Source organism: Neofelis nebulosa, chromosome 9 (genome assembly GCF_028018385.1).
Source record: "Neofelis nebulosa isolate mNeoNeb1 chromosome 9, mNeoNeb1.pri, whole genome shotgun sequence".
Taxonomy (NCBI): Eukaryota; Metazoa; Chordata; class Mammalia; order Carnivora; family Felidae; genus Neofelis; species Neofelis nebulosa.
This window is the reverse complement of record NC_080790.1, coordinates 13829571-13855857: the sequence shown is the minus strand read 5'-3', so window position 1 is coordinate 13855857 and position 26287 is coordinate 13829571. Positions and strand designations below refer to the sequence as shown.

General features: G+C 44.8%; 1 protein-coding gene across 3 annotated transcripts in view; it reads right to left on the bottom strand.

Moving 5' to 3' along the window:
• Positions 1 to 22582: 22582 nt before the first annotated feature.
• Positions 22583 to 26287, bottom strand: part of KCNS3 (potassium voltage-gated channel modifier subfamily S member 3) — a 39686-nt gene continuing 35981 nt past the window's right edge. For all 3 annotated transcript variants that reach the window (XM_058682590.1, XM_058682591.1, XM_058682589.1), the window contains exon 3: positions 22583 to 24596. In XM_058682590.1, the coding sequence (XP_058538573.1) occupies positions 23062 to 24537 (1476 nt within the window). In that variant the 5' untranslated portion in view covers positions 24538 to 24596 and the 3' untranslated portion in view covers positions 22583 to 23061. The remainder of the gene's footprint in view (positions 24597 to 26287) is intronic.

Below are 26287 nucleotides of genomic sequence, written 5' to 3'. Positions count from 1 at the left end.
AACGTGAATATACGTAACACAGCGGAACAGTACACTTAGAAATTGTTAAGTTGGTAAATTTTGTGTTATGTGTATTTTTAACACAATTAAAAAATTTTTTAATTTGGTTTTTTAAAATGACATGGTCAGGAAGACCAAAAGAATATGACCGTATAACCAATATGTATTGGATGAGGAGAAGGTAGAGGTGGACAGACAGATGATGAGGCTGATATAAAAGTGCAAGGGAGGGGCGCCTGGGTGGCTCAGTTAGTTAAGCATCCGACTTCAGCTCAGGTCATGACCTCATGATTTGTGGGTTCAAGCCTCACATCAGGCTCTGTGTTGACAGCTGGGAGCCTGGAGCCTGCTTTGGATTCTATGTCTCTCTCTTCTCTCTCTCTCTCTCTCTCTCTCTCTCTCTCTCTCTCTCTCTCTCTCTCTCTCCCTTTGCCCCTTCCCCTTTCACACTCTGTTTCTCTCTCTCTCTCAAAAGTAAATAAACATTTTTTTTAAAGTTCAAGGGAAGGGTAGCAGAGGTGCAGTCCCCAGAGAGTCCGAGGGAGAGCCTCAGCCTTGAGCTGCCTCCCCATGCCCCTGCCCAGCCATTGGGAAGAAGCCTCTGCTCCTCTCGAGCTCTGAGACAGCAGATTTGGCAGCGCTGTGCTCTGGGTCACACAGGCTGGCCTGCTGACCAGAGCCACAGCAGAAAATGGAGGGGGCTCCTACCTGTGCAGCGCAGTCCTGCCGAAAGAAGGACTGTAACACAGGCCTGTAACACAGGCCTCGAGACTCTCCAGTCCCTCAGCCACTCAGACAGGAGCCCCAGTGCTGCCACACTTCATTCTCCTGGCATCACTGGGGTCGAGATCTAGCCAGGCATGTGACCCAAGAGGGGCCCTGTCACATGGCCAACTCCCATAGGAAAAAAAAAAAAAAACTGGAATAGAAATATAAAAGGAAACCATTCTGGACACCGAGCCACACCAGTCTCCATGGTACCTCTGCAGGTAATGGAAAGTGGGTGTACACAGGGGCCCCATTCTAGGGCCACTGCAAGTCTGGGCTATGAGACAATCTAAAAGATGAGAACTTCTGTTTTTCGTTTTTAAGTTTATTTATTTTGAGAGAGGAAGAGAGAGCACAAGTGGGGTAGGGAAAGAGAATTCCAAGCAGGCTCCACGCTCACGCAGAGCCTGACGCAAAGCTCGAACTCACAAACCAGATCATGACCTGAGCCCAAATCAAGAGTTGGATGCTCAACCAACTGAGCCACCCAGGCACCCCAAGATGAGAACTTTTAAAATAAGATCCCACTTTACTTCTGGAAACTGCCTGCATACTGTTGGCTTCTAAACTTGAGTAGCCTGTTGCAGAACAGTTGAAGAAGATTGTTACATGTCCCATTTATATGTCCTCACCTCATTTTTCCATCTATTCTTACCACCCTCGCTCTCTCTCCACCTGTTCACACAGCTACCAAAGAGAGCTTTCTAGAATACAAATCTCATAAGGTTATTCCCTGCTTAAGCTCCCTCAAAGACTCCCCACTGGACATGGGATAAATTTCAAGCTCTTGAGCCCAGGTCACAACCCAACACACCCCCTTTCGTTCAGCGTTGCCTTTGACCAAAACTTTCTCAGCCTGGAACAATCTCCCATCTTCCCCAATGCACAGCCATCCTTACCTAATAAACAATGACACATCCATCCAGTTGGCATAAGTCAGTCTCCTCTGGGAAGTTGTCCCTGGCCCCATCCCACCCAGGTGGGATTAGATTCTTCCAACTTCTCCTGTGGCTCCTGATTCCTATCTTGCCCAGAGCACTAGCCAAAGAACTGGATTGACACACAGGAGTATTCAATGAATGTGTTTTGAATGAATGAATGAAATATAAGCAGATGGAACAGGGAACAGCAGGACTGAATATTTTGTCCTTGCTCAGTCCTCTGTCCTATACCATTCCAACTAAAAAAGCCCACTCTGCCTGGGTGACAGAATCTCCCACTGATGATTAAGGTAAATTTGGCTTTGCTATTTGGATTCTTTGTGCCTATGTGCAACTGAGGTCACAGAGGCACATCTGCTTGTCACTGTGATCCATCTAATGCACAGATAGCATCAGCTTGGCTCCAAGTGCTTAGGACGGCGTAACTGAGAACCAGGAAGCCCCTACATGCACCCCTTTTCACCCCCATCCAAATTTGCACATGCTGCCCCTATGAGCAAAAGCTTAGCAGAAACAATTGACATCTGTCACATCTCAAACACTTTACAGAGTGAGCTGGGATATAAATAAAGAGGCATCCAAACTAAAAACACCGAAACAGCCACGTTTCCCAAACAACAAAATCATGCCAGTTGTCTTCCAGTAATGAGCTGAAGAGTCCACCAAGGAAGCCCAGCCCAGCCTCCTTAAGGTACTGATTTACTCCCATTCTTACCTAAGAGCCTGGGTAGCAACTGAAGCTTGACCAGTCAATGCCAAAAATGTTATCAGGTAGACTATTGCCTCCAGGAAGCTTCAAATTTAGTGAGGAAAACTATCACTAGACAAATAATTGGCAATATATGATAAGCAAAAGAGAAATTTTCATTGTGCTCTGCTCAGTCCCCATATCCTCATTTTACAGATGAAACTAAAAATTTCAAAGTAAAGTAATTTGCCCTAAGGTCATGCAATTATTTGCAGTTCTGTTGCTGGAATGTAATTTATTAGCATGGGAAATTTGTGTACATTGTAAAGTAAAAAAAATAATAATAACTATATTAAAAGTTAGTTCAGGGCTGCCTAGGTGGCTCAGATGGTTAAGCATCCAACTCTTGGTTTCGGTACAGGTCATGATCTCACAGTTTTGAGAGTTTGAGCCCCACATTAGGCTCTGCGCTGACAGTGCAGACCTGCCTGGGGTTCATTCTCTCTCTACCCTCCCCTGCTCATGTTGTCTCTGTCTCTCTCAAAAAATATAAATAAACTTAAAAAAATAAAATAAAATAAAAGCTAATATCAACAAAATTTTAAAAATGAAAAATTAAGGTATGTACTATTTGTAGACAACTTTCTACACTTTGAGTTTCAGAAGCAAAATGCCAAAATCATAGTTTCAACCACATTCTCTATTTACAAAAAAAAAAAAAAAAAAAATCCCCGAAGATATTTTTTGCTAGTGGAGCCATTAGAAAACTAGCACCTTCATATCAGCCATGACTGGGTGTGCGGTCATTTGTACACGAGAGGGTACTAGTCAGGGTACTGGTCAGCTTGGGCTGCTATAACAAACACCATGGACTGAGTGGCTTAGACAAGAGGTATTTTTTTCTCACAGTTCTGGAGGTTGGAAGTCCAAGATTAAAGTGCTAGCAGATTCCGTTCCTGATGAGAATTCTGTTCCTGGTCTGTGGAGAGTCACCCTCTTGCTGTGTCCACACATGACAGAGAGAGAGTGAAAGCTCTCTGGTATCTTCTTAGAAGGACACCAATCTCATCCCGGGGGCCCCACCCTCATGACCTCATCTAAACCTTCCAAAGGCCCCACCTTCAAATAAGACCATGTTCTTAGGGGTTAGGGTCTCAACATATCAATTTTGGAGCCACACAAACATTCAGCCCATAACAGTACTCCATAAGTTTAATCCATAATGTGGCAAAAATTATCTTTGTCATCAAAAAAGTTCTGAACCTTTTGAACAGACAAGAATCATTGTAGCAATTTTTGGTTCTTTATGATGCTTTCCATTCAGATTGTAAAAGAGGAGAAAAAAAAATTTTTTTTAAGAAACACAGGATTAATCTGAGTCCACAAGCGCAGCTGCTGGAGTCAGCCAGCGAGGGCCCTAGGGAGGGTCACCGCCGCTGCCCCCATCCTGTCCTCTCCGGGCTTGATATTCTGCTCTTCCTTTGGATCTGTGAGTCTCCCTAGTGTTTTCTAATGAACTCCCGCCTTTTGCTTAAGTTAGCTAGAAATTGTTTCTGTTGTTTGCAAAGAATCTTAATAGACACAGGGAGTTTCTAATTCATGTTTACCAAGGCTACTGAACCTAAGGATTGAACCCCGCAGAACCGGGAAAATGAAGTGAAACAGAAAAGAGCTCTTGTCCCAAGAATGTCAAGTTCGAGTTCTTGCTTTTCCTTGACAAGTTATGTGTTAATATGTGATATTCCTTTGTGAGCCTCAATTTCCCATCTTAAAATGCTAAATACTCTCCGGAATAGTCGACTTCCAACTCTGACAGCCTCTGAGTTTTTGAGAGCCCAGAATGAGCCAATGTACATTTCTGTTTCAAGCCCCTGTACTGATTGGTCCCCCAATAGCCTGCAATATCGGCAAGGCTCAGGGCCAACCCCAAGATTTCTCCAGAAACACAGCACAGGGAAGCAGTCTAGACACTTTCATTTATGTGCAAAACCAAAATGTCTGTTTCCTTGAGACATGCCTCTGCCTCTTGACCCATCTATTAAGACACCAATCTAACTGCAGAGACCTTGAAGGGTAATACTGAACTTTGGTGAAGGCTTTTGAAGAACTTGGAGGAATTACTCCAATATAAACACACATCACTATGTCTCCTCCCCCCAAATTTGATAATCCAGGACTGCTATTCCATCTTTCACTCTCCATGTGGAGCCCTCACCACCAAATGCCCTTCAGTTTCTGCCCTTCTGCGTGACACCCCCATCCTCAGCCATGCACCCTACTGGTCCCACCAAATCCTTCTATATGATTAGGATTTTCCCCAGGATGCCCTAACGTCCTGGGGCTCCGACATTCTTGCAAGATGAAGCTTCCTAGAATCTTGATGAATAGGTTGCAGCTTCATTCAACAAACATTTACTGGGCTTTCCTCCACTCCCATGTCCACATAACTCAGAGGAGGAAGGAATGCCACAGGGAAAATGCAAGATGCATTTCACACTCAGATTCCAGCCTCATTCCACATTTCAGTTCTAAAGTTTAATGGTAAGAAAAAATTAATTAATTTTAAAACCCTAGTCCATTCGGCAGTTAAAAGTGGTCTCATTTATTTTTTTTTTATTTATTTATTTTTTTTTTTTTTGGGACAGAGAGAGACAGAGCATGAACGGGGGAGGGGTAGAGAGAGAGGGAGACACAGAATCGGAAACAGGCTCCAGGCTCCGAGCCATCAGCCCAGAGCCTGACGCGGGGCTCGAACTCACGGACCGCGAGATCGTGACCTGGCTGAAGTCGGACGCTTAACCGACTGCGCCACCCAGGCACCCCCAAAAGTGGTCTCATTTAACCCAGCCTGCATGTGACCCCCTGCTGGGCCACTGGTATCAGAGCCTCAGCGCAAAAAGGAAGCTGCCTCAGGCAGAGGTCCCCAAAGCCAAGGACAGAGGAAGCTGCCACCAGTCCCGGAGACACTATGGCTATCTGGAGGGGGGCCTTCCTTGGCCACTGGGGGTCACTACTGATACCCCTGGATAAAGTTCTGAGGGCACTGCTGACAGAGCAACTTCCTGGCTCCTGGCATCTGATGGCATGCGGGGGGGGGGGGGGGGGTGTCAAGGAAATGGGGGGAGACTGGGGGTGGCGGTGCCCATGGAGGAGTCGCAGGAAACAGCCTTATGTAGCAGCAAAACAGCTTCCTCAGGAAGATTCAAGTTAATTCATTTCATAAATTTCCTGAGCAAGAAATGGGGCTCACATAATTGAACAGTCAGGTGACTCCCCTCAGAGAGGCGAATTTAATTATTTCAACACAAATTGATTGACTTTTTGTAAAGTGACCCACAGCCCTCTGTTCTTAGTGGTTACCGGGCATACTAACAAGCTGCCATGGTCTCCAGCTCTTAACTAGCACCCCCACACCCTCACTTTCTCCTCCCTTCTCACTCTCCATGCCGTAAGACAGAATGAAAACAGGATCATGTCACTCCTCTGTTTAAAACCCTTAAACAGGGGTGCCTGGGTGGCTCAGTTGGTTAAGTGTCTCACTTCAGCTCAGGTCATGATTTTGCAGTTCCTGAGTTTGAGCCCCGTGTTGGGCTCTGTGCTGATGGCTCGGGTTCTGTGCCTCCCTCTTTCTCTGCCCCTCCCCTGCACACGCTCGCATGCTCTCTCTCTCTCTTTCAAAAATAAATATGAAAAAAAATAAAATAAAACCCTTAAACAATTCCCATGTACTTGTGGGGTCAAGACCAGAGCCCCTGGGCCAGCCTGCTAGGCCCTGCATGTTCTGCCCCGCCCCCACCCAGCCTCACTTACGCCCCCCTATTCTGTGTGGCTGCCACCCCAGACCTGTAAAGATTCCTTCAGTGCACTGGCTGCCTCTCACCAGGGCCTTTGCATGTGCTGTTCTCTCTGCACCTGTCCTCTGCCCTTTAGCTAGTTGTCATATATTTTCCCTTCAGTGTCAAATTAAACCTCACTTTCCATGGGAAAGATTCTCATTTTACATTCTCATACCAACATTTATCACAAATGCAGGTTCCACTTCTTTTTACAGTACTTTGATCAAAGTCAGCCTTTCCCCCTAGAGTATAAGTTCATGAGACCAGAGGCTGAGACTTTGGGTTTGTTTGTTTTTTAGAGTTCTTTTTTTGTTTTTTGTTTTGCTTTATTTTATTTTCTCACTAAGTAGCACAAGACATGGGAAATATGGAAATTTGGAAGGCAGGAAGAAAGAGAGGGAAGGAGGACCTGACTTGGGCAACTCTGGGCCATGACATCCAGGCCTCTGGCTGGAGTGACTGGGTCGACAGAGTTGCCATTCTCAGAAGCCAACAGGACAGAAGGATCATCACCTTGGGGAGATGATGAGCTCAGTTTGGGACTTGACCTGGGATATCTCAGTGGGAATGCTCCATGGGAGAGTTCTTTGTCCATCTGAAGCCCAGGGGAATGAGTACAGAAATAGAAATGTCTGCCTCAACCTCTGGGGTCAATGGGATTGCACAGGAAGAACATGGAGGGAAAGGAGGTTGTGGGTCAAAGGTAAGCTTGCACAGAACCCACCTTTAGTACTAGGCAGAGAGTGAACAACCCTAAAGAAGACAGAGAAAGAACATTCAGAAGATTACAAAAATCCAGACAGGTCAAAGACAGCAAGGATAGTTCCAGAACAAGGGAAGGACCAAAGCTGCCCAGATAGATCAGTGTAGTGTGGACTTGAGTGTGCAATAGAGTGACTTTGGTGAGGGCAGTTCCAGGAGGCCAGTGTGGGGTGCGAGGGGGCTCCAGGCCACAGGAACTGGAAGTAAAGGTACAGGAGGAGAGGGAAGGCTGGAGCCCTAGCAATTCTTTAGAAGCTTGGCTCAGAAGCCGAGAGTAAGGTGATAAAAAGAAGGGGATGGAAAAGGATGGAAAACATTTGGACACTTCTATAGGAATGAACAGTGAGAAAAGAGGGGGCATTAGTGACAGGCAAGGGGGTGACAGATGGATGGAAGTCCTGAAGGAAGGAGGAAGGACTAACACCAAAGGCCGCCAAACGGCTATTCCCCAGAACATGGTGCAGGGATGATCGATAAATAGAATGAATGAATGAATGAATGAATGAACAATGAACAAACGAACAAATGGACAGAAAGGTGAAGAGGCTGGCTTTGAGAAAGGCTGACTTTCCTAGTCAGTCAGAGAAGGACAGCTATCATATGTTTTCACTCCTATGTCGATCTTGAGAAACTTAGCAGAAGACCATGGGGGAAGGAAAAGGGGGAAAAAATAGTTACAAACAGAGAGGGAAGGAGGCAAACCATAAGAGACTCTTAAATACAGAGAACAAACTGAGGGTTGGTGGGGGGTGGGGGAGAGGGGAAAGTGGGTGATGGGCATTGAGAAGGGCACTTGTTGGGATGAGCACTGGGTGTTGTATGTAAGCAATGAACCAAGGGAATCTATCCCAAAAACCAAGAGCACACTTTACACACTGTATGTTGGCCAATTTGACAATAAATTATATTTTAAAAAGAAAAAAAAAAAGAGAAAGGCTGACTTTCCTAGCTGGAAAGAAAGCAGAATGAGTGCAGATATAAATAAATCGCTACAGATTGTGACTAGTATTACAGCAAATGCTTTCATTTTGAATGAACACTTACCTCAGAAGCTATTTGGGGGCACCTCGGTGGCTCAGTCAGTTAAGCAACCGACTCTTGATTTCGGCTCAGGTCATGATCTCATGGTTTGTGGGTTCGAGCCCCGTGTTAGGCTCTGCACTGACAATGCACAGCCTGCTTGGAATTCTCTCTCTCTCTCTCTCTCTCTCTCTCTCTCTCTCTCTCTCTCTCTCTCTCTCTCTCTCCTCCTCCCCCACCTCTCTCTCTCTCTCTCAAAATAAATAAACATTAAAAAAAGAAGCTACTTGGAGATGAAGAATGTGGAGAGATTGAGGCACTTGTTACAGAGGGACCCCAAAATAAGACTCCCCAGGTTTTCCAGGCAGCCGTCCCTTAGCTGTCATGGATGCCACTGAGTAAACAGAAGGTGCAGTGGTGTGGGCAACCTGGCCTTTGAGTCAGGAAGACGGTTTTTAATCCTGTTTAAACTTAATACTTATTGATTTGGGGAAATCAACTAACCTCTCTGTACCTGAGTTTGTTCTTTGGGGAATGGTGCTAACAGTTATCCCTTACTCATGAGATTTTGTAAGAATGAGTATAACGTGTTTAGCACAATTCCTGTCACAGAAATGCTCAAAATTTGAAGGTATTGTCGTTATCATCACTTGTGTTGTTGATGATGCTGTTTTGCAGCAAAGAAGCAAGCCCTCTGTGTCTAAATATTTCATTTAGCAGAAACCTGAGAATCCTTTGTAAAATGATTGCCCTGAGTATGCATGCACAGTGTACCATCAGCAAATTACCAAGCCAGCCAGTGACTTCTGGAAACCACTAACTACCCATAAAGTAGTCCAAGACTTGATCCACAGTAAGGAGAGGCAAAAGGCCCCAAAGTCGGGCTCCACACCCATGGCAGCTGATCTGGTGAGCCAGACACATATGCAAATGACAAAACCAGATGAGGTCATCAATCAGTGTGGGTATGGGGTGACAGACGGTGCAGGATATTCCATTCTTCCAGACAGCACCTGCCCATACGGGGGACTGAGATGGAGCAGCCAGGAACAGAGTGCTGGAGGGGTCCTGAGCCAGAGTCCTGGGAGAGTAGGGGAGAACAAGGTTTGGTGCACAAGCCAGACGGCAGGAGCAGGACTGCAGGGGAATCTGAGTCGAGAGTCAGGGCGGAAGCTGAAGGGGAACTGATTGCAAGCAAAGCAGGGGAAGCCAGATGACTACAGAAAGCCATGTTCAAGGTCTTCAGATTACCCCTGCAGGTGTTCATGCATGTGAGATAAAGGTCAGGACAGATTCCAGGGGCCACTTGCTGCACACAGAAACCCCACACTTAGCATCTCGACTCTATTCAATTTTCTTCCGCTAACTCATTTTTGTTCTCTCTTATTATTAGTAACTTCCTGATATTTGTTTAAGTTTATAAGTTGAAGTCCCCTGGGGAAGCAGTCAGGGCACGAATGCATATACTGCAGTCATTTTAATTCAGTTGTGACGTATCTTTGTCAACTACTTTAAAACCCTCCGCTAACAAGTGAAGCACACATAATTAAGTACCATATCTTTTTTAAGTTTGTAACTATGCAGGGTTTTCCATTTATTTTACACTTGCCACCTTTTCTTCATCTAATTCATTCTTATCTTCTCGTGTCTCGCATCTCTCTTTCGATCTGTTCTGATCAAAGTTGGTAGCTGGGGTCAGAGCGTGTTCTCTGTACGCTTCCCCAGTATTTCGGTGGGGGGATGAGGTGGGGTGTTATTAAATAAGTAAACAAACAAATAAGTGAATGTGGCCTGTTTCTATACTAACAATAGGTACCATTTACAGAGCACCTGCTGTTCACTAGGTACCTTGCCAAGTACTTGTCATTTCACATAACTCTCCTGATGACTAAATTGGGTGGACTTCATCATCCCCACATGACTGATGGGGAAACTGAAGGTGGAAGTAGTTACACGGGTCCCTCAGCTAGTAAGTGATCGGAATCCAGGATTACCAGAGTAATCCCCACCAAGTTTTGGCTTTTTCCTCTAACATGCAAAATACGTACCTGTGTGCACACAGACACCCTATAGAAGACCAAATCGTAGAAAGCACCAGAATGTGACAGCAATTGTAACCGGTTGCTCTGACGTCTCCAGGGAAGTCCCCATGTTCAAAGTCTCCCTCCTGGAACTCAGGCATGGGGAAAATGGCCTTCTGCTGCTCCGTGGTCCATATCAAGGCCATTTCTCAGCTAAGAGCCACCAATTCACTGAATTGCACATCTCTTGAGAATTCACGGATGGAAACGATGACTGCCCACAGAGTCCTCAAACATGCTGCGTGCCTCAGAAAGGGGTGGCACACACCTCAGTCCTTCGAGGTTTCAGACTCATGAAAACTAAGCCACCCTGGGAAAATAAACTTGTTTATAGCCTTTCCTGGTAATGCTTGTTTTTCTCAAAACTGGCTCTAGGTTTGCATATATGGATCATTTTCCTTCATCATGACCTTGAAAGCTGGCTGAAACTATCAGCGAGCAGAACCTACTTTCATTCCTATGGACAGAACAGAGAGGGATGGAGCTCTGTTGTGAAGATACTATGTTCTTCTCTGGCCTACTGCTTAGAATCCCACCACCCATGATTCCTTCAGGGAAGGAGGTCTCAGCCTTTGGGATCTTTATGAGGCCTCTCTGAAAATCAAGATGCCCTTGGAAGGACAGAAGGTTAGGCTAAATGGGATTCGTCCCCCCCACCCGCCGCCAATTCTTTCTAATCCTAATTTTTACCTTTGACTAATCCCCTATGAGAAAGGGGTAAATCAGAGGGTTGGGAAATGTGCCAAGTGATAAGGTAAGGAGGAGCTGGAGAAGACAGTCTGTACCCAGAGCCAGCCCTGCCTACTGCCTTCCTCTTCAAGCCCATGTGCGGTAGTGACAATGAGGCCATGATCTGCTGAGCATCCACCATGAGGGTCTTGACTTAGAGATCCAAAGATTCCTTTGTTCATAGAATCAACTGTTTTCCTTCACTCATTGGACAAATATCACTGAGGACCTATTACCCACTCTTTAAAAACCTACAGTCTAATGGAGAAAGAGACACTTACATAAACACTTTATAATACAATGGAAGTAAATACAGTAAGATATAGATAAATGATAGATGGTGGATAGGAGGGAGGAAGAAATCTATTTAGGAGCATTAAGTTTAGTTGTCTTATTTTTAAGGAGGAGGTAATTCTTGAGCTGATTCATAAAAGATAAACAGGAGTGAACTAGTAAGATGATGAGAGAGAAAGCTTTCCAGAGAGAGAGAGAGAGAGAGAGAGAGAGAGAGAGAGACAAGTGTAAGCAAAGACATGGAAAATCAGTACTGTGTGTGTGTGTGTGTGTGTGTGTGTGTGTGTGTGTGTGTAAACATCACTTTTAGTGGGAAGGTGAAGCAGAAATGGCAGACCTGAGCCAGCTCTCAGAGGTCATGTGAGTAGAGTTATGGAGTCAGAACTTCATCCTTGGACAATGGGTACAAGTGATGGATTGATAGCGATAGCGACACTAACAAAGAGAGGAAAGTCAATGTGGGCTATGAGAAGGGAGATGAGATGCCTGTGTCTTAGTGGTAAAGATAGGAGATGTCAACAATTACTCAAAGAATCTGGATAAATTGTGGCCAGACCACAGACTTTCTTCAATACAAAGAAAATCCAACTCATTTTCTCAACTCCCCATTAAATGTGTAGGTAAGCAAAAGTCTCTCCATTTTTTACTATGATATTGACCGAAATTCTGATCCCTATATCTGCAGGTAATAAGTATTCACACCCTATAGAAAAGGAAAGTAAAAGTCAATAAACAATAGCCAGATGGTTCAGAGGGATTGCCTGCGGCATATGACTAATAAACAACTGAGTCATGACTAGAACCCAAATCTTCCAGCAAGTCCAGTGTCCTGTATGGTGGAGTACCTAGCCTCAGCTGTGACACAGCATAAAATGTTCTCCTTTATTTCACTCTCCAATGTATTCTGACTTAGAGAAATCTCTCCTGATCCAAAAAGACTTCTATACCCACCCACCCTAGCTCCCCATGACTTTTCCTTCCAAGAGGCCCTTTATATTAGCTGTCCAGACTATGTGACACCTGTATATTAGTCTGATATTATTTTATGACTGTTGTTCATAACCACACATGGAAATTCTAGATTCTTGGAAGTACAGAGACCTATTGGGAGACAATTCATGTTCACAAGATGAGAAGAAACACAAGAGACCCATGAAACGCCTTCATTCTGGTCTACTTTTTCAAGGATATTTGTAGAGCAAACAGCCTTGAAAGATAGAGTGTTTCCAGATATTGCTGTCCATAACAAAAGGGCAGATGGTTTACTGTTCAATATAATAAAGGTAAAATCAGCCTCCAGAGTGAAGGACAGACACTTGCTTCCCGTTATGAAAGATTAGTGTTCCCTCAGCTCAGGTGTCCACTTCAGGCCCACTTTGCATCACCCTATGGAGACAGGCTCAGGGAGCAGATATAAATGCTGATATGCTAGTTATCTCCATTGCTGTGACTGATGAACTGCTCTTTGTCTCTGGCCCAGGAATCATGTGTCCTCTAACTTGTTACTATGCAAGCAGGGTAAATTTCAGACCCTTCGCAGTTCTCAATATGATCATGTGGAACAATTCTCCAGTCTTCTCCTGGATACCCAAGAGAATCTTCATCACAGAGCAGGGCCTCAACAATAACAGCAACACCAAGAAATCAGAAGCAAACAATTCTCAGTGCTCAAATTTGGAAGTCATACTATTGTATGTGTTTAAACCCAGCCACTTGAGATCGTCAAAATCTTGTCAATTGAATTTCTAAATAACCATTAGTCATGGGACTTAAATTAGTATTGAGTCAGTGTATTATAGTCATTGACAGCATGAATTCTGAGGTCAAACCAGGTGCCTGGATTCAAATCCTAGCTCCCTAATTACTAGCTGTGTGACTTTGGACAAGAAATAACCCCTCTGTTTTTTACTTTTCTCAATGGTAAAGTGAGGATGAGAGCAGCACCCTACCTCATGGGGTTGTTGTAAAGATTAAGTGGGTGAATTCATATAAAGCATCAATGCCAAGCACATGTGTAATATTATTATTGTACAGCTGCCATTCCAAATACAGCAGCATATTTCAATGGCATCTGAATTACTTTTAAAACTCTGGCTTTATTAGATCCACTGATTGCACACAATTTCCTGAGATAGGCTGAAACATTTAACCGTCAGAAATGAAGGACACACTGGTACAGCTCTATTGTAGAAGTCGGATGCTCAGTGAGGGATAGAAACCTTTGCCAAACCTTTTATCGACCATGGTGATGACTGTCAGCACTCAAATACCGCATTCATGAAAGTTATTTTGGGTCCATGTTGTTTTTAGAATCCCCCATTGTTTGAAGGCAATATTGGATCACGAATGTCAAGTCTGTAGCTGCCTAAAGACACTCCCAAGGCTCAGGTGTCTCCTGCCTCATGATGCACATGATCATCAGAGAAAGATGAAAAGGTCTGTACCAGCAATCAGTGAGGGATGGAAGAGGCTGCTCTTGACCTCAGAGCAGCACTGGCATTTAATACCACACTGATGAACCACTATGAGTTTATTCAGGCAAAGCATGAGGTGGAGAACAAGGAGATTGTACCTCTGAATCATCTGGTTTACTGTTCACACTATTCAGATTCACTAAATAAATACCAAGGCTTCAGTTCATCTTATATAATGAAACCTTAGCCAAGAGTGCCATATTAGGGAACAGAAAGAGGAAGAAACTAATGTTTATTGAGCACCTACTATGTGTCCTTAATGTGCATTATCTCAACCCTTTTGGGCTGTAATAGCCCCCTTTGAATAGTTGAGAAAATAGGGGTTTCAGAGAGGTTAAGTAACCTGACCATGATCAAAGAGAAGTAGATGGTGAAGACAGCCCCTGAACCAAGCTCTATACCCCAAGACCTATGCTCTTTTCCTGCCCTGTCTTGGGCACCATAGCCCCAGATGCCCATTCTACCACACCATGAGTTTCTTGTGAACAAGAGAGTTGTGTCCTTATCACCCACATACATATATCTCAAAGTGAAATCTTCAATAATTTTTTTGTTGAACAAATGAAATTGGACATCCAGCAAAATCATAATAAATAATTTGGATTCTAGAGGGAAATTACCAAGGATAAGTGCTCAGGGATCCTTTTCTATCATGCTGGGGAGCTGCCATAAATATAAGGGGCTTCATGGACTTGTGTAGAGTCCACAAAGTCCCTTACAGACAAGCATCAAGAGCCATAGGACCTTCTGATCAGGAGGGAGGGCAATCATACTGGAGGAACCAAAAATACACAAAAGAAGGTTCTATTTGAAGTCCCATTATGTATACACCATGCAATACCTTCGGTTTGACATGGACTCCCAGTGCTAGTTGATAACTCTTGCTATGAAGCCTGGAATGAAGTCTGATCAGGCCTACACTGATCACCTGAGCTCATGGACTTCAACAGCCTGAAATGTCCAGGTGTCTCCCTGCAGGGCTTGGAGCAGGTGGGGCTGAACCAGCTGGCTGGTGTTTGGGGTTGCCCTAAGAGGCTGGCTGGGATAGACATTAAACATGGTCTGAAATGAGGAGACACATCAACTGAGGGTATGAGGGCAAACTGGAGTAAACAACAGAGAAATCGTTTGCCGAGTCCCAAGGGCAGATGGTGAACAAAAGTGAAAGCTGAGAATCGGGAGCCAGATCATACCCAGACCAACTGGAAGTTGGAGGGAGCAGGGAAGACGGCCTGGGTCCCTGGCTTCTAGCACCATGGAGGGCTGGCCACTCACTTCCGTGGTCTGGCGAGGCAGTCGTTCTCACTCAGAGGTAAAGGATATAGCAAACATGAACCTTTCTTGCCTCCATCTCCAACAAAGCCAACCTATCCCCTTGAGAGCCTAGAAAGGATTCAAAAGTGCTGACCTCTACAGACCCACCAGCAGCTGGGACAAGACTTGTCTGAGATGGCTCTGAACACTCTCTATGGCTAGGCAGCAGGAGAGATCAAAGCGAGACCTGACAGTGCTAACCTCCTACAGCTCACCTTCCATGTGACACGATGCACCGGACACCATGACTCTTCCTTGGCTTCTGGAATCTGCTAGGGTTGGCCCAGGGATGAATGAGCCAAGTGTCTGACCCAAAGCCTTACACTCTGTTCAGTGCAGGATTAGAAGTGCACGTGCTAGAGTCTTCACCATTTATGGAGAGAATCCCTCACAGCAACAGATTTGCTGACAGAATTTATGAATCCATCATTAGCTGTTCAGAACCGATGCGGTTATTTCTTGCCAGCAGTCAGGAATGAATGCATGTGCTGTGCATACTGACAAACATCGTTTACAGTTTATAAATACCATAGCACGTGCTCCCTACTCCAATGGGAACAGATCCGGTTTGCCTGCTGCAGACAAGGCACAATTTCATCGGGTAATTGCTACTGGAAAAGGGGCCCTGTGTGTGCTTCATACATCTGGCCTTACAGCACCATGGAGTTTTTCCATAAAATGTATATTCACGTTGGTACTTGGCAGGATTCATTTAGGAAGAAAGCTGTGTTCAAATAAAGCTACACAGCGCTTCAGGAACCAAATGTTCTGTTCATTGATTTTCTTTTAATGATGCAGTAAAACTCATCATAGACACAAGAGTGGTTGCTTCTTCTCTTTGTCTTTCCTATCAGGGAAAGAGGGCCTCACGATAGCTTCTTCCTATGAAGTGTTACTAGAACACGTGTGAAGCATTTTTACATCCTCACAGCCATGATCTTGCTGTTCTCTTTTCACACATTGAGACCCTGAGGCTTAGAAAAGTCAGGCGGCTTCCCCAAGCCCATCAACAGATCTGGAATGCAAACAAAGGTATTCCGACTCCGGGACCAGTGCTGTTTCCTATCTTCAAACCTATTGCATCTCAGTGATGTTTTCTGTTTTCAGGAAACGTTTACAATCCACTTAAAAGTTGCTCCAACATGAAGTGCGATTCTTCTATTTTAGATGTATATTTCTTATTTTCAAATTAGCTTCATGTCTTTCCACACTATAATACTTCATAAATCACCTTTCTCCTGACACCCGTAAATGTCTTCACAACAAATTCTATCTAATCTCATTAGTGTACTGCAATCAGACAGAAACCTACTTGCTCCTACACGAGTGCCGCCTGAGATAAGCTTAAAGGAGTCTTGCATCACAATTACATACGGAAGACCATTTGTGGGGTGCGTGCTGTATGCCAGGCACTGCACCAGACACTTTATAGAGAGACAGCCAATTTAATCCTTGCACTATCTGCATAAGAAGGTCGGTATCAACCCCAAATACAGATGAGAAAACTGAGGGTCAGAGAGAATAAAGAGCTTGTCTATGATCACAGACAAAGCTAGGATTAGAACTCAAGTTTGTTTGATGCCAAAACCCATGTTCTTAGGCACTCTTCCTTTTTCCCAACCAACGTGATGCATTTGTATTAGCACGCCATTAAAATCAAGGCTTCTTAGTAGCTGTGTGACCTTGGTGAAGAAAGATGAATATTGACCCCTGCAGATGTCCAGGTCCTAAACCCTGGAACCTGTGAATGTCACCTTATATGGCAAAAGGAACTTTGTAGATTTGATAAAATTGGGGATCTTGACCTGGGGACATTACCCTGGGTCTTAAATGTAATCACAAGTGTCTTTAGAGGGAGGCAGAGAGAAGTGTGACACAGAAGAGAAGGAGGCAATGTGACCACGGGTGCAGGGACAGGAATGATGTGTCTACAAGCCAAGAAATGTAGGCAGAGGCTGGACGAAGCATGGGACGTACTCTACCCCCCGGAGCCTCCAGAAGTGCAGAGCCCTCACAGCACCTTACTTCAGCCCCTGAAACTCAGTTCAATCTCCTGGCCTCCAGAACTACGAGGCAATAAATATCTGTTGTTCTAAGCCACTAGGAGTTTGTGATACTAGCTCAGTAGCCATAGGAAACTAATACTCAAGAACGTCATTTAAACCCTCTACTAAAACACCAACCTCACTTGGATGTTGGTCAACTTGGGTAACACCTAATAAATATCTTCCTTGTTTTTCTGGGGAAAACAAAAAGCAAATACATTTCTCAAAATTGGGATTCTTTACAGCAGGAGAAGAGAGTACAGAATGGAAATTGATAGGTTTGAGGAACACAGACATTCCTTGTTCCGGGGCAGTTAGCAACCGCTTCTACCTTCGGCGAGTGTGAAGCAAAGACAAATGAATTTTTAAGCACTTTTGGTAACTGTTCGCTTAAATGTAAACTGTAAGGTGTATTCTCTCAGCCTCCAGAGATCTTTAAAAACTGAGGAAACAGTAATCTGTCTCACTAATTTGAGGGTCTCAGCAGAAATCATTTCCATTACTCCTTGAGGCTCCCTGCTTCCCTGTGATGCTTTAACACATAATTTGTGGAATTCTTTTACCTGAACCAGGTGTTCCGAAATGCCAAGTAACTGGAGCCTAGCAATTATGCAACGCCTTCTGATACCGGATATTAGATACTATTAAGAAATTGTTGGGGCGTCTGGGTGGCTCAGTCAGTTAAGCGTCTGACTTCAGCTCAGGTCATGATCTCGTGGGTTCTCGAGCCCCACATCGGGTTCTGTGCTGACAGCTCAGAGCCTGGAGCCTGCTTCGGGTTCTGTCTCCTGCTCTCTCTGTCCCTCCCCCACTCACACTCTGTCTCTCTCTCTCTCTCAAAAATAAACATTAGAAAAAAATATTATAGAAGAAATTGTTAATTTGGGGCCACATGGCTAACTGTTGGTAGAGCATGTGACTCTTGATCTCAGGGTTGTAATTTCAAAACCCATGTTGGGTATAGAGTTTACTGTAAAAAAAAAAAAAACAAACAAAACTTGGGGCTCAGTCATTTAAGCTTCCCACTTTGGCTCAGGTCATGATCTCACAGCTCGTGTCAGCTGTGCTGACAGCTCAGAGCCTGGAGCCTGCTTCAGATTCTGTGTCTCCCTCGCTCTCTGCCCCTCCCCCACTCATGCTCCGTCTCTCTCAAAAATAAACATTAAAAAAAAAACTTAAGAAAAAGAAATTGTTAATCTTTAGTTTAATTAATGGCATTGCATTTGTGTTTAGAAGGAGTATTTTTTTTAAAGATACTTACTGGAATACTTCTAGATTAAATGATATGCCTGACATTTGCTTGCAAAATACACTGGAGAGGAAATGAGTTGAGCAAGAGAGGAAATGAGCGTCTAATGAGATGATAATGTTCACATATGGTAGGTACATGTAGTTCCATGATGCTATGCTCATAACTTTCGTACATGTTTGAAATTTTTCTAATAAAATGTAGGTAGGGAAGGAGGCAGGGAGGGAGCAATGCATTGTGGTTGTGGTCCTGTCTGGGTCTAGTCTCTCTCTATGCCTTGAGCTGCTCGGCCTCCGGTGAGTCACTCCTCTTTCTCATCTGTTAAGTGGGGAGGGGGGCCAGATGACCTCCCAGGTGCCTCTGAGCTATCACACTCCTGGCTTTAAGCAGGGCTTAGCCCTCCTGTGTGCCTTCTTTCTCAGCTCACCCCTCCATTCCCCTGTGTTCCTAAATGCTTTGGCATTCTTCCCGAGAAGGGCAAACTGTCAGATGCCAAAACGACCAAGGGTTAAGCCACTGGGTGATTTTCAAGCAAATCAAGTTCATGGATCTACTGATGTTCAAGAGAACTTTTACCCACATCACCCTCCAGCAATTTCAGGGGACTTTACTCCTCGTCACCAGATAAAGTGAAAGAAATGGTTCTGCAAATGTCTTTAATAACCTAAATTACAAAAAAATTTATGTTTATTTATTTCTGACACAGAGAGAGACAGAGCATGAATGGGGGAGGGGCAGAGAGAGAGGGAGACACAGAATCAGAAGCAGGCTCCAGGCTCCAAGCTGTCAGCACAGAGCCCAACGCAGGGCTCGAACTCACAAACCGTGAGATCATGACCTGAGCTGAAGTCAGTCGCTCAACCGACTGAGCCACCCAGGTGCCCCTGTAACCTAGATTTTAGAGCAAGCCAATTCCCTGTGTCCTCAACAAGAAGATCTCATTGGTTAGGACTCCACTGACAGAGAATAAGACCAATTCATTGGCAGGTTAAAATCTGATTTTGCTATGTAAATTTCGAATGTAAACAAAGTTAGAGGGGAACTAGCCAGTTTGCAGAAACAAAGTAGATTACATAAATGTCAGCGACAGAAAGGATTCTGGTGATTATTACACTTAAATCCAACCGAAGAAAAGAAGCTCAGAGAAGGGCTGGCTGCTGGGCCTCCTGATCACACAGCTCGTTAGCCCTGGTGCTGACACCCAATCCCCAAGCTTCCTGATGCCCACTTCTTCCTTAAAGCAGACATGCAGAGACAACCAGTCACAAATTTGCCTAAGAACATGAGAAATACCTTTTTGCTGACATAAGGCAAACCCCCAATATCGCATTGAATCACATGGAAGCTGCTGTTATTCTAGACTTTTAAAAACTGATAGAATAATGACAATGTCATATGGTGCAAATCATCCTTTTCTGAATGCTAGAAAATGTTTTTCCAATATTAACCAGGGCACATAAACCCCAAGACAATGCACAGCATTGTGCCCTGCTCTAGATGGGGATGATACCAATTGCCCCCCAAATTCTAAGTTAAATATAAAACCAACACAAGGGGATGAGCTCAGGCATATACAAAAGCAACTGTGACTAACATAGGCATGGTTAAACTTCCACAGGAAAAAAAGGGGTGGGGAGACCATCACATCTAAAGGTGGAAGATCCTTTAACTAAAGAAGGGTGGTGGTTGCCAGAGCGGGGAAAGAGAGGCCCCAAAGGCAGAGATTAGCACCGTCTGCGGCTGGGACCCATCCAGTGGCAGTGAAGGTTCTACCTTTAAAACTGAACCAAACTCACCAGGATCTCAGACTACAGTTCCCAAGCAGCTCAGGTATGACCTCCTCCAGGAAGCCCTCTCTCTCTCACACACATACACACACGTACACATACATGTCAGCTGTAGCCCAAAGTCTCCCTGAGGGCAAGGACCATATCTCTGTCTTTTATTCCCAGTGCCCGCCCTGAGCACCTGTCCCAGGAAGCACTCAGGGAATGCCAAGTGTTAGCCTGGGCAAGCTGAGACAGTAAAACAAATCTGAGGGCACGGAAGAAGAGGTCACAGGGTAGGGACAAGGATTTTGAAAGAACTAAAAGACCAAACTCTCTCAAAGTGGTCTGGTCCCACTCAAAGGGACCCCAATGCCCAGGACTGATCACACCACAACAGGCAGTGCCAGAGGTAGGTCGATCGGGTTGACTGGCTTCCTCCTCCACCCCTCAGTCCCCACTCACAGGCCAGCAAACCTGTGCAGTGGGCGTTTAGAAGCTGGCTCAACCCTTAGGCAAGAAGGAACACGCCATCTCACCACGTGGGATGAACAACAGGTGACCTGCACGGACTGTGGGAAAGCTAAGAGAGGCATACACCCAAAAAGGCACTGCAGCTTTGTGTCACTAGAGGCCCAGTGACCCGGCAGGGATTTTGACTGAAGAGCGGGGCGGGGACTGAGGTGAGAAGGTTCCGGGGCAGAGGCTTCCAGCCAGTGAGCCCAGAGGGAGGCCTGCTACCACCACTCGCAGGCACACGCTGCTGAGCGCCCTGGCAAGCCACCATCAGGGAATTAATTCGAGTTATAGGCAGAAACAACTCCTGTTCTGCTCCAACCAGAAAAGCTCAGGTAGAAGGTACAGGATTCTAGCTCTCCTTCAATACCCACCCGCTGAGAGACATTCCTGAACTCTTGTGCCTGCCACACGTGCCCAGGAAGCACCCTCACAGTCTGCCTCTGCTTCAAGGGAATTCTAGAAAACTCTTCTCTGTAAACAAATGTGCCTGCTTTGTGGGTCAGGAGAGGACAGGTACATAGCCAGCATTTTCCCCTTTCGACTCACATCCTGGAAAGATCAGAGTCCGACAGTTGGTTGCTCTTTGTCTGTTCAGATGAACTCTGCCCTGATGTGTCCTTAAATCTACTCCCCAACACAGTGGAGCCGGAGGCAGTGTGATGTAGTGTTCAAAGCACAGCCTCTGGAATCTGGATCCTGGGGTCCTCGGCACGACTCCATCATTCGCTGTGTGCACTGGCACTTTTCTTGCAAGCCTGTTTCCTCGTCTTAAAATGCAGACGTGAACAAACCCTTGCCGATAGTGATGTTGTAAGCAATCAGTGAGATGATTATGTAAGGTGGGGCACTTACATAGCAGCCAATTATCATTATTGCTGGTACTATTATTACTATTACTATTGTTGCTCGTATTACTATTATTACTAGTACTATGATTACTAGTAGTATTGTTGTTACTATTACTATTACTATTACTATTACTATTACTATTACTATTACTATTACTATTACTATACAAGCAGTCTTCAGCTACTTCACTACTAATTGGGAAATCTTTAATAAAACTGCATCCCAAATTCTATTGCTATGCTTCAAAACTATATTTATGCCAACATCAAAAAGGCGTTTGGGGGAAAAGAAAGATTTTTCAAATGGGCAGGGGATGACACACATGAATGAATAAACCTCCAGATTTAAAAGTGACTGTAAACTCTGTTCAGTTATATCCGTCTCAGAAGTCACGGAAACGTTAAGAGGAGAGATGAGTCAGAGTTATCTTCATCAGATAACCCACAGGCAATGTCCTTCTTTCAATGAAACGCGTCTACAGACATAGGAAGTAGGGTAATAAATCCAGGCGGCTTTTCCATTCAGAAAGATCTCAGGGAAAGGACTCGGTCTGACGGCATGAGTTAGAGTCACATACGTCTCCAAAATTAAGATTTTTCACTACATTCTCTCCACATGGGATGGAATTGTTCTGGAAATGAGTATGTATGTCTTCTTTCATCATGAGGGGCTTTTACATAAGATGCAGACATTACTGTCTCGAAGGCTATTTTTAAGTGGTGGCTTATTTTATAGCTCCTGGCGTAGCTTTTCCCAGTGATTACAGTTTCACTCCGCTGGCCATAGTGAATCATATCTGTGTGTTTGAACACCATTTCTCCTTCCTTCCACTCATGGAGTCTATCTCTGCCTGTGAATGTGGAGATTTACTCTGCTCTGCATACTTTTCAGGTGATGAGGTTTTATCTGGACAGGAGAAATTATAAAACACAAAATACACACTAGAAACATATCTGTAAGGGCACATGCTTCATTCACATATGGCAACTTGAGTATGACCCAAACCTGTACACGTGTAATCAATATACCCTGGAGGGCATGGTTTCATCACAGACATGATCCTTCTGCCTACCGCCCACCACCACCAGTCTACTGAACAGAAGAACTAGCCCATGGTAGATGTGTATCCAAAATTCAGGAACTAACAGAAAGGACTCTTGATGCTCCAAAAAGAGCAGTTCCCTTCCAGACCAAGTTTGAACATCCTGAAATATACTTACTTGACGTAAAAACGTACAACCAAGACATTCTCCACACTGAATTAGGCAAGTTTATTAGGCTCCTAATTTCCATGTCTAGAACGTGAACATGGATTTACATGCATTGTCTCATTTTGTGGATCTTACATGCATGGAGTCTTCAGTCAGCCGGGCCTCTGATTCTACTTGTCAGTAATGTACAGTTAGCTCAATGTGAGTAGATGACAAACACAGAATGATACATAAGCCGTAGCAATAAATCCCACCCAGTCCCATTTACCTTTTTTTTTTTCCAAAATCATATCACAACTCTCTCTTGTAAAAAATAAATTTCAGAACAAGGCATTTAATTCACTTTACTGAGAAAAATAAAGAAGATTCTATCATTTTGGAGCAATGAATGTCCAACTATGGCTGAAAGGTACACCCTGAGAATTAAATTATTTTAACGAACCCATTGAGGTTTATAAAGCTGTGTTAACCTAACGTCAGGAAGGGACACAAGATACAGGCACAAATGTCCCTGCTCATTTTGCTGTGCAATTCTCCAAGGACGCTGTGTTATAAACATCCTCATTGTCTTCAATGCTTGAAGCATCCGTAGAATCGGGATCGCTCACCACAATTCCCACAGAAGACAGACTGGTAATGAAGGCGTGCATCCGCTGGGCATAAATGTCCCTAATGTTAAAGTAAGGTAGCTCGTGACACTTCTCTGGTGGGTCCTCACTGCACTGGTCCACATCAATGTCCTTCTGCTTCTGGTAGTACTTGGAAAACTTGTTGAAGATAATGGTGATAGGGAGGGCCACCACCAAGATGCCACAGATGATGCACGTGCTGGCGATAAGCTTCCCGGCCAAGGTGACTGGGTGCGTGTCTCCATAGCCCACAGTGGTCATGCTGATGGTGGCCCACCACCAGCAGATGGGGATGCTGGTGAGGCTGGATGTCTGCTCGTCTTTCTCCACAGAGTAGATAAGCACAGAAAAGATGGAAATGCCCACAGAGAGAAAGAGAAGCAGGAGCCCAACTTCATGATAGCTGTGTCTCAGGGTGGCACCTAGAGACCGAAGTCCTACTGAGTGCCGGGCAAGCTTGAGGATTCGGAAAATCCTCATAAGCCTGAGGATCTGGACCACCTTGCCCATGTTTTCAATGTCCTCACTCTCTTCCTCCTTGGTGTCTACAGCCAAGGTGGCATAGAAGGGGATAATGGAGACGAAGTCAATTATGTTCAGAGGGTTTTTCCAGAATTTCTTTTGACAGGGAGCAGCAACCAGCCGGATGGCAAGCTCGCCAGTGAACCAAGCAATGCACGCGATCTCCACACCTTCCAGCACAGGGTCATCCACCTCTCCGTCCTCGTTCTGGAACTCTGACATGCTGTGCACACACATGGCCACAATGGAGGCCAGCACCACGCTCAAGGACGAGATGGCAATGAGCTTGGCAGACAGGCAGTAGGCTGGGTTTTCCATTCGAATCCAGATCTTCTTCCGGAGCTGACCAAATCGCAGCTTGTCAAACTTCTCCAGCTCCTTCTCAAACAGGGACGACTCTTCAAAGGAGGTGTCGGTACTCACGTCATTGCTCTTCTGGTCCCAGTCCTTCTCGTGGTTATCCTCCTTGCGTTCCTGGTAGCGATTACTGCAGCAGGAATCGATGAAGAGCTCGTTGATGCCCCAGTACTCAATCTCCTGGCAGAATGAGAATACGCACAGCTCCTCCATGACATGCAGCTTCCCCGTGTAATAAAAATTCAAAACGTATCTGAACAAGGAGGGGTTCCGATCAAAGTAGTACTCCTTATCGGCCACACTGTAGTCATCGCACAGCTCCAGGATGGCCTCTTCCGAGTGGCAGGTGAGCAGTTTTCCGAGTCTGGTGTGAGGAAACCGCAGGAGGGTGCTTTGGTCGACGGACTGCTTAAAGCCCCCCACGTTCAAGTTGACAAGTTCCTCGTCTTGTCCAGGGCGATGGAAAAACTCACCAAACACCATGGTGGATACAGGAGGCAGGGAGCTGGATGGGAAGGGAGATGAGGAAGTTCACGCTGCACCTGGAAGGAGCACAAGACGGCATTAGAGCTGCCCCGTTGTGCCTTGCCAAGCTTATTTTTAATCTGCCCTTTCCAGGATGATGGGCTACGTGAAGAGCAAAGCAGGAAATGGAATAAGAAGGAAAAAGCATTATGCATTTTAACCGGAAGAAAATGAACACAAAACAGATTGTTCTCCAAAAACTGGGGTTGATGGATCCATTTTTTAGGAAAAAGAAGACTGCCATCTAAGTTTGATGAACCTTTGTTCCTAGTTCTTTATTTTTTTTAAGCATACAAAATTTACCTCCAGGCCCCCAAAAAGCAACGCCTTGTGGATCACTTACACAATACAAGCATCCCCAGTCTCAACCACGAGGCTCCCGCATTTGGCAATGCTCAGTTCAAACGTGACAGGCTGGTTGCTGCCTGACTTGTAGCTCACCTCTCCCTGTGCCCAGGTCTCAGTCATGCACCCTCACAAACAGTTCTCTTCTCTGCTCTGACCCTCGCCCCCAGCCCACACGTGACTGGGGGCTCAGCTCAGCTCTTATAAAAGATGTAGCTTTCCCCTTCTGCTCCCATGTTTCACTCCTTTAAGAGAAAGCCCCATTCTTACGTTTGGATGTGGACAATCAAGAGCATATAATTATCTCCCTGTCCTTAAGTACCCTACATCTTAAAGATATAGTTACACTTCATGGGATAGTGTTTCAGATACATCCACAGAGAAGACAGTGACTTGGGGAAACCTCTATAAGTTAATTGCACTATCAGTTTCCTCATACAAACACTCTCCTCTTTCTCCTGCTCCCTCCCCTCACAGACAGTTCCCCACACACTCCCACTTGCCCCATAGACACCCAGTCTATACTGGCCCAGCACATCTAGTTCTGACACTGATTAGGATGTACCAGATCCATTTCTCAGGGAGAAAGTAATAGCTTTGACTATCACCCAATACAATGATACTTCCTCAGAGCAAATGGTGCAGAAAAAAGAAAGGTAGGAGACTATCATATACTAAATTCCTACAGGGTACTATTAGATGCTTCGATAGACACGATGCCATTTAATCCTGCCAACACTTTACAGAATGTGTACAGAAAAATGGATGCTCAGAGAGGTTGAGTCAAAGATCATAGTATAGGTAAATGGTAGAGGCAGAATTTAAACCCAGGTTGGATTAATGCAAATCCATGCTACTCCCACTATATATACCCTCTCCTCCATCCACTTTCTTCCTTATTATAATCCAATAATGCAATGTGGGAAATGCTATAACAGAAATGAGTCAAGCATCTTTGGGATTATTGAGAAAAGAGCAATGACCCTTGTCATTGGTTACATTTGGCTCAAACATTAACAGTTCAAGCAGAGTTGACCAAACAAGGGGAATGGGCATTCCCAACAGTGGGCACCAAGGGTTGGGCATAAGCAAGATTGGGAAGAATCTTGTATATCAGTCTACAGAGTCTGGACTTTACCTGTAAGCAAGACCACTAAACAATCTTTGTTTATTATTTATTATTTGTTTTTTTAATGTTTATCTATTTTGAGGCAGAGAAAGACAGAGAGAGACAGAGAAAGATAGAGAATATCCCAAGCAGGTTCTGCACTGTCAGCACAGAGCCCAGTGCAGGGCTCGAACCCACAAACCATGATTTCATGACCTGAGCTGAAATCAAGAGTCAGAAACTTAACCGACTGAG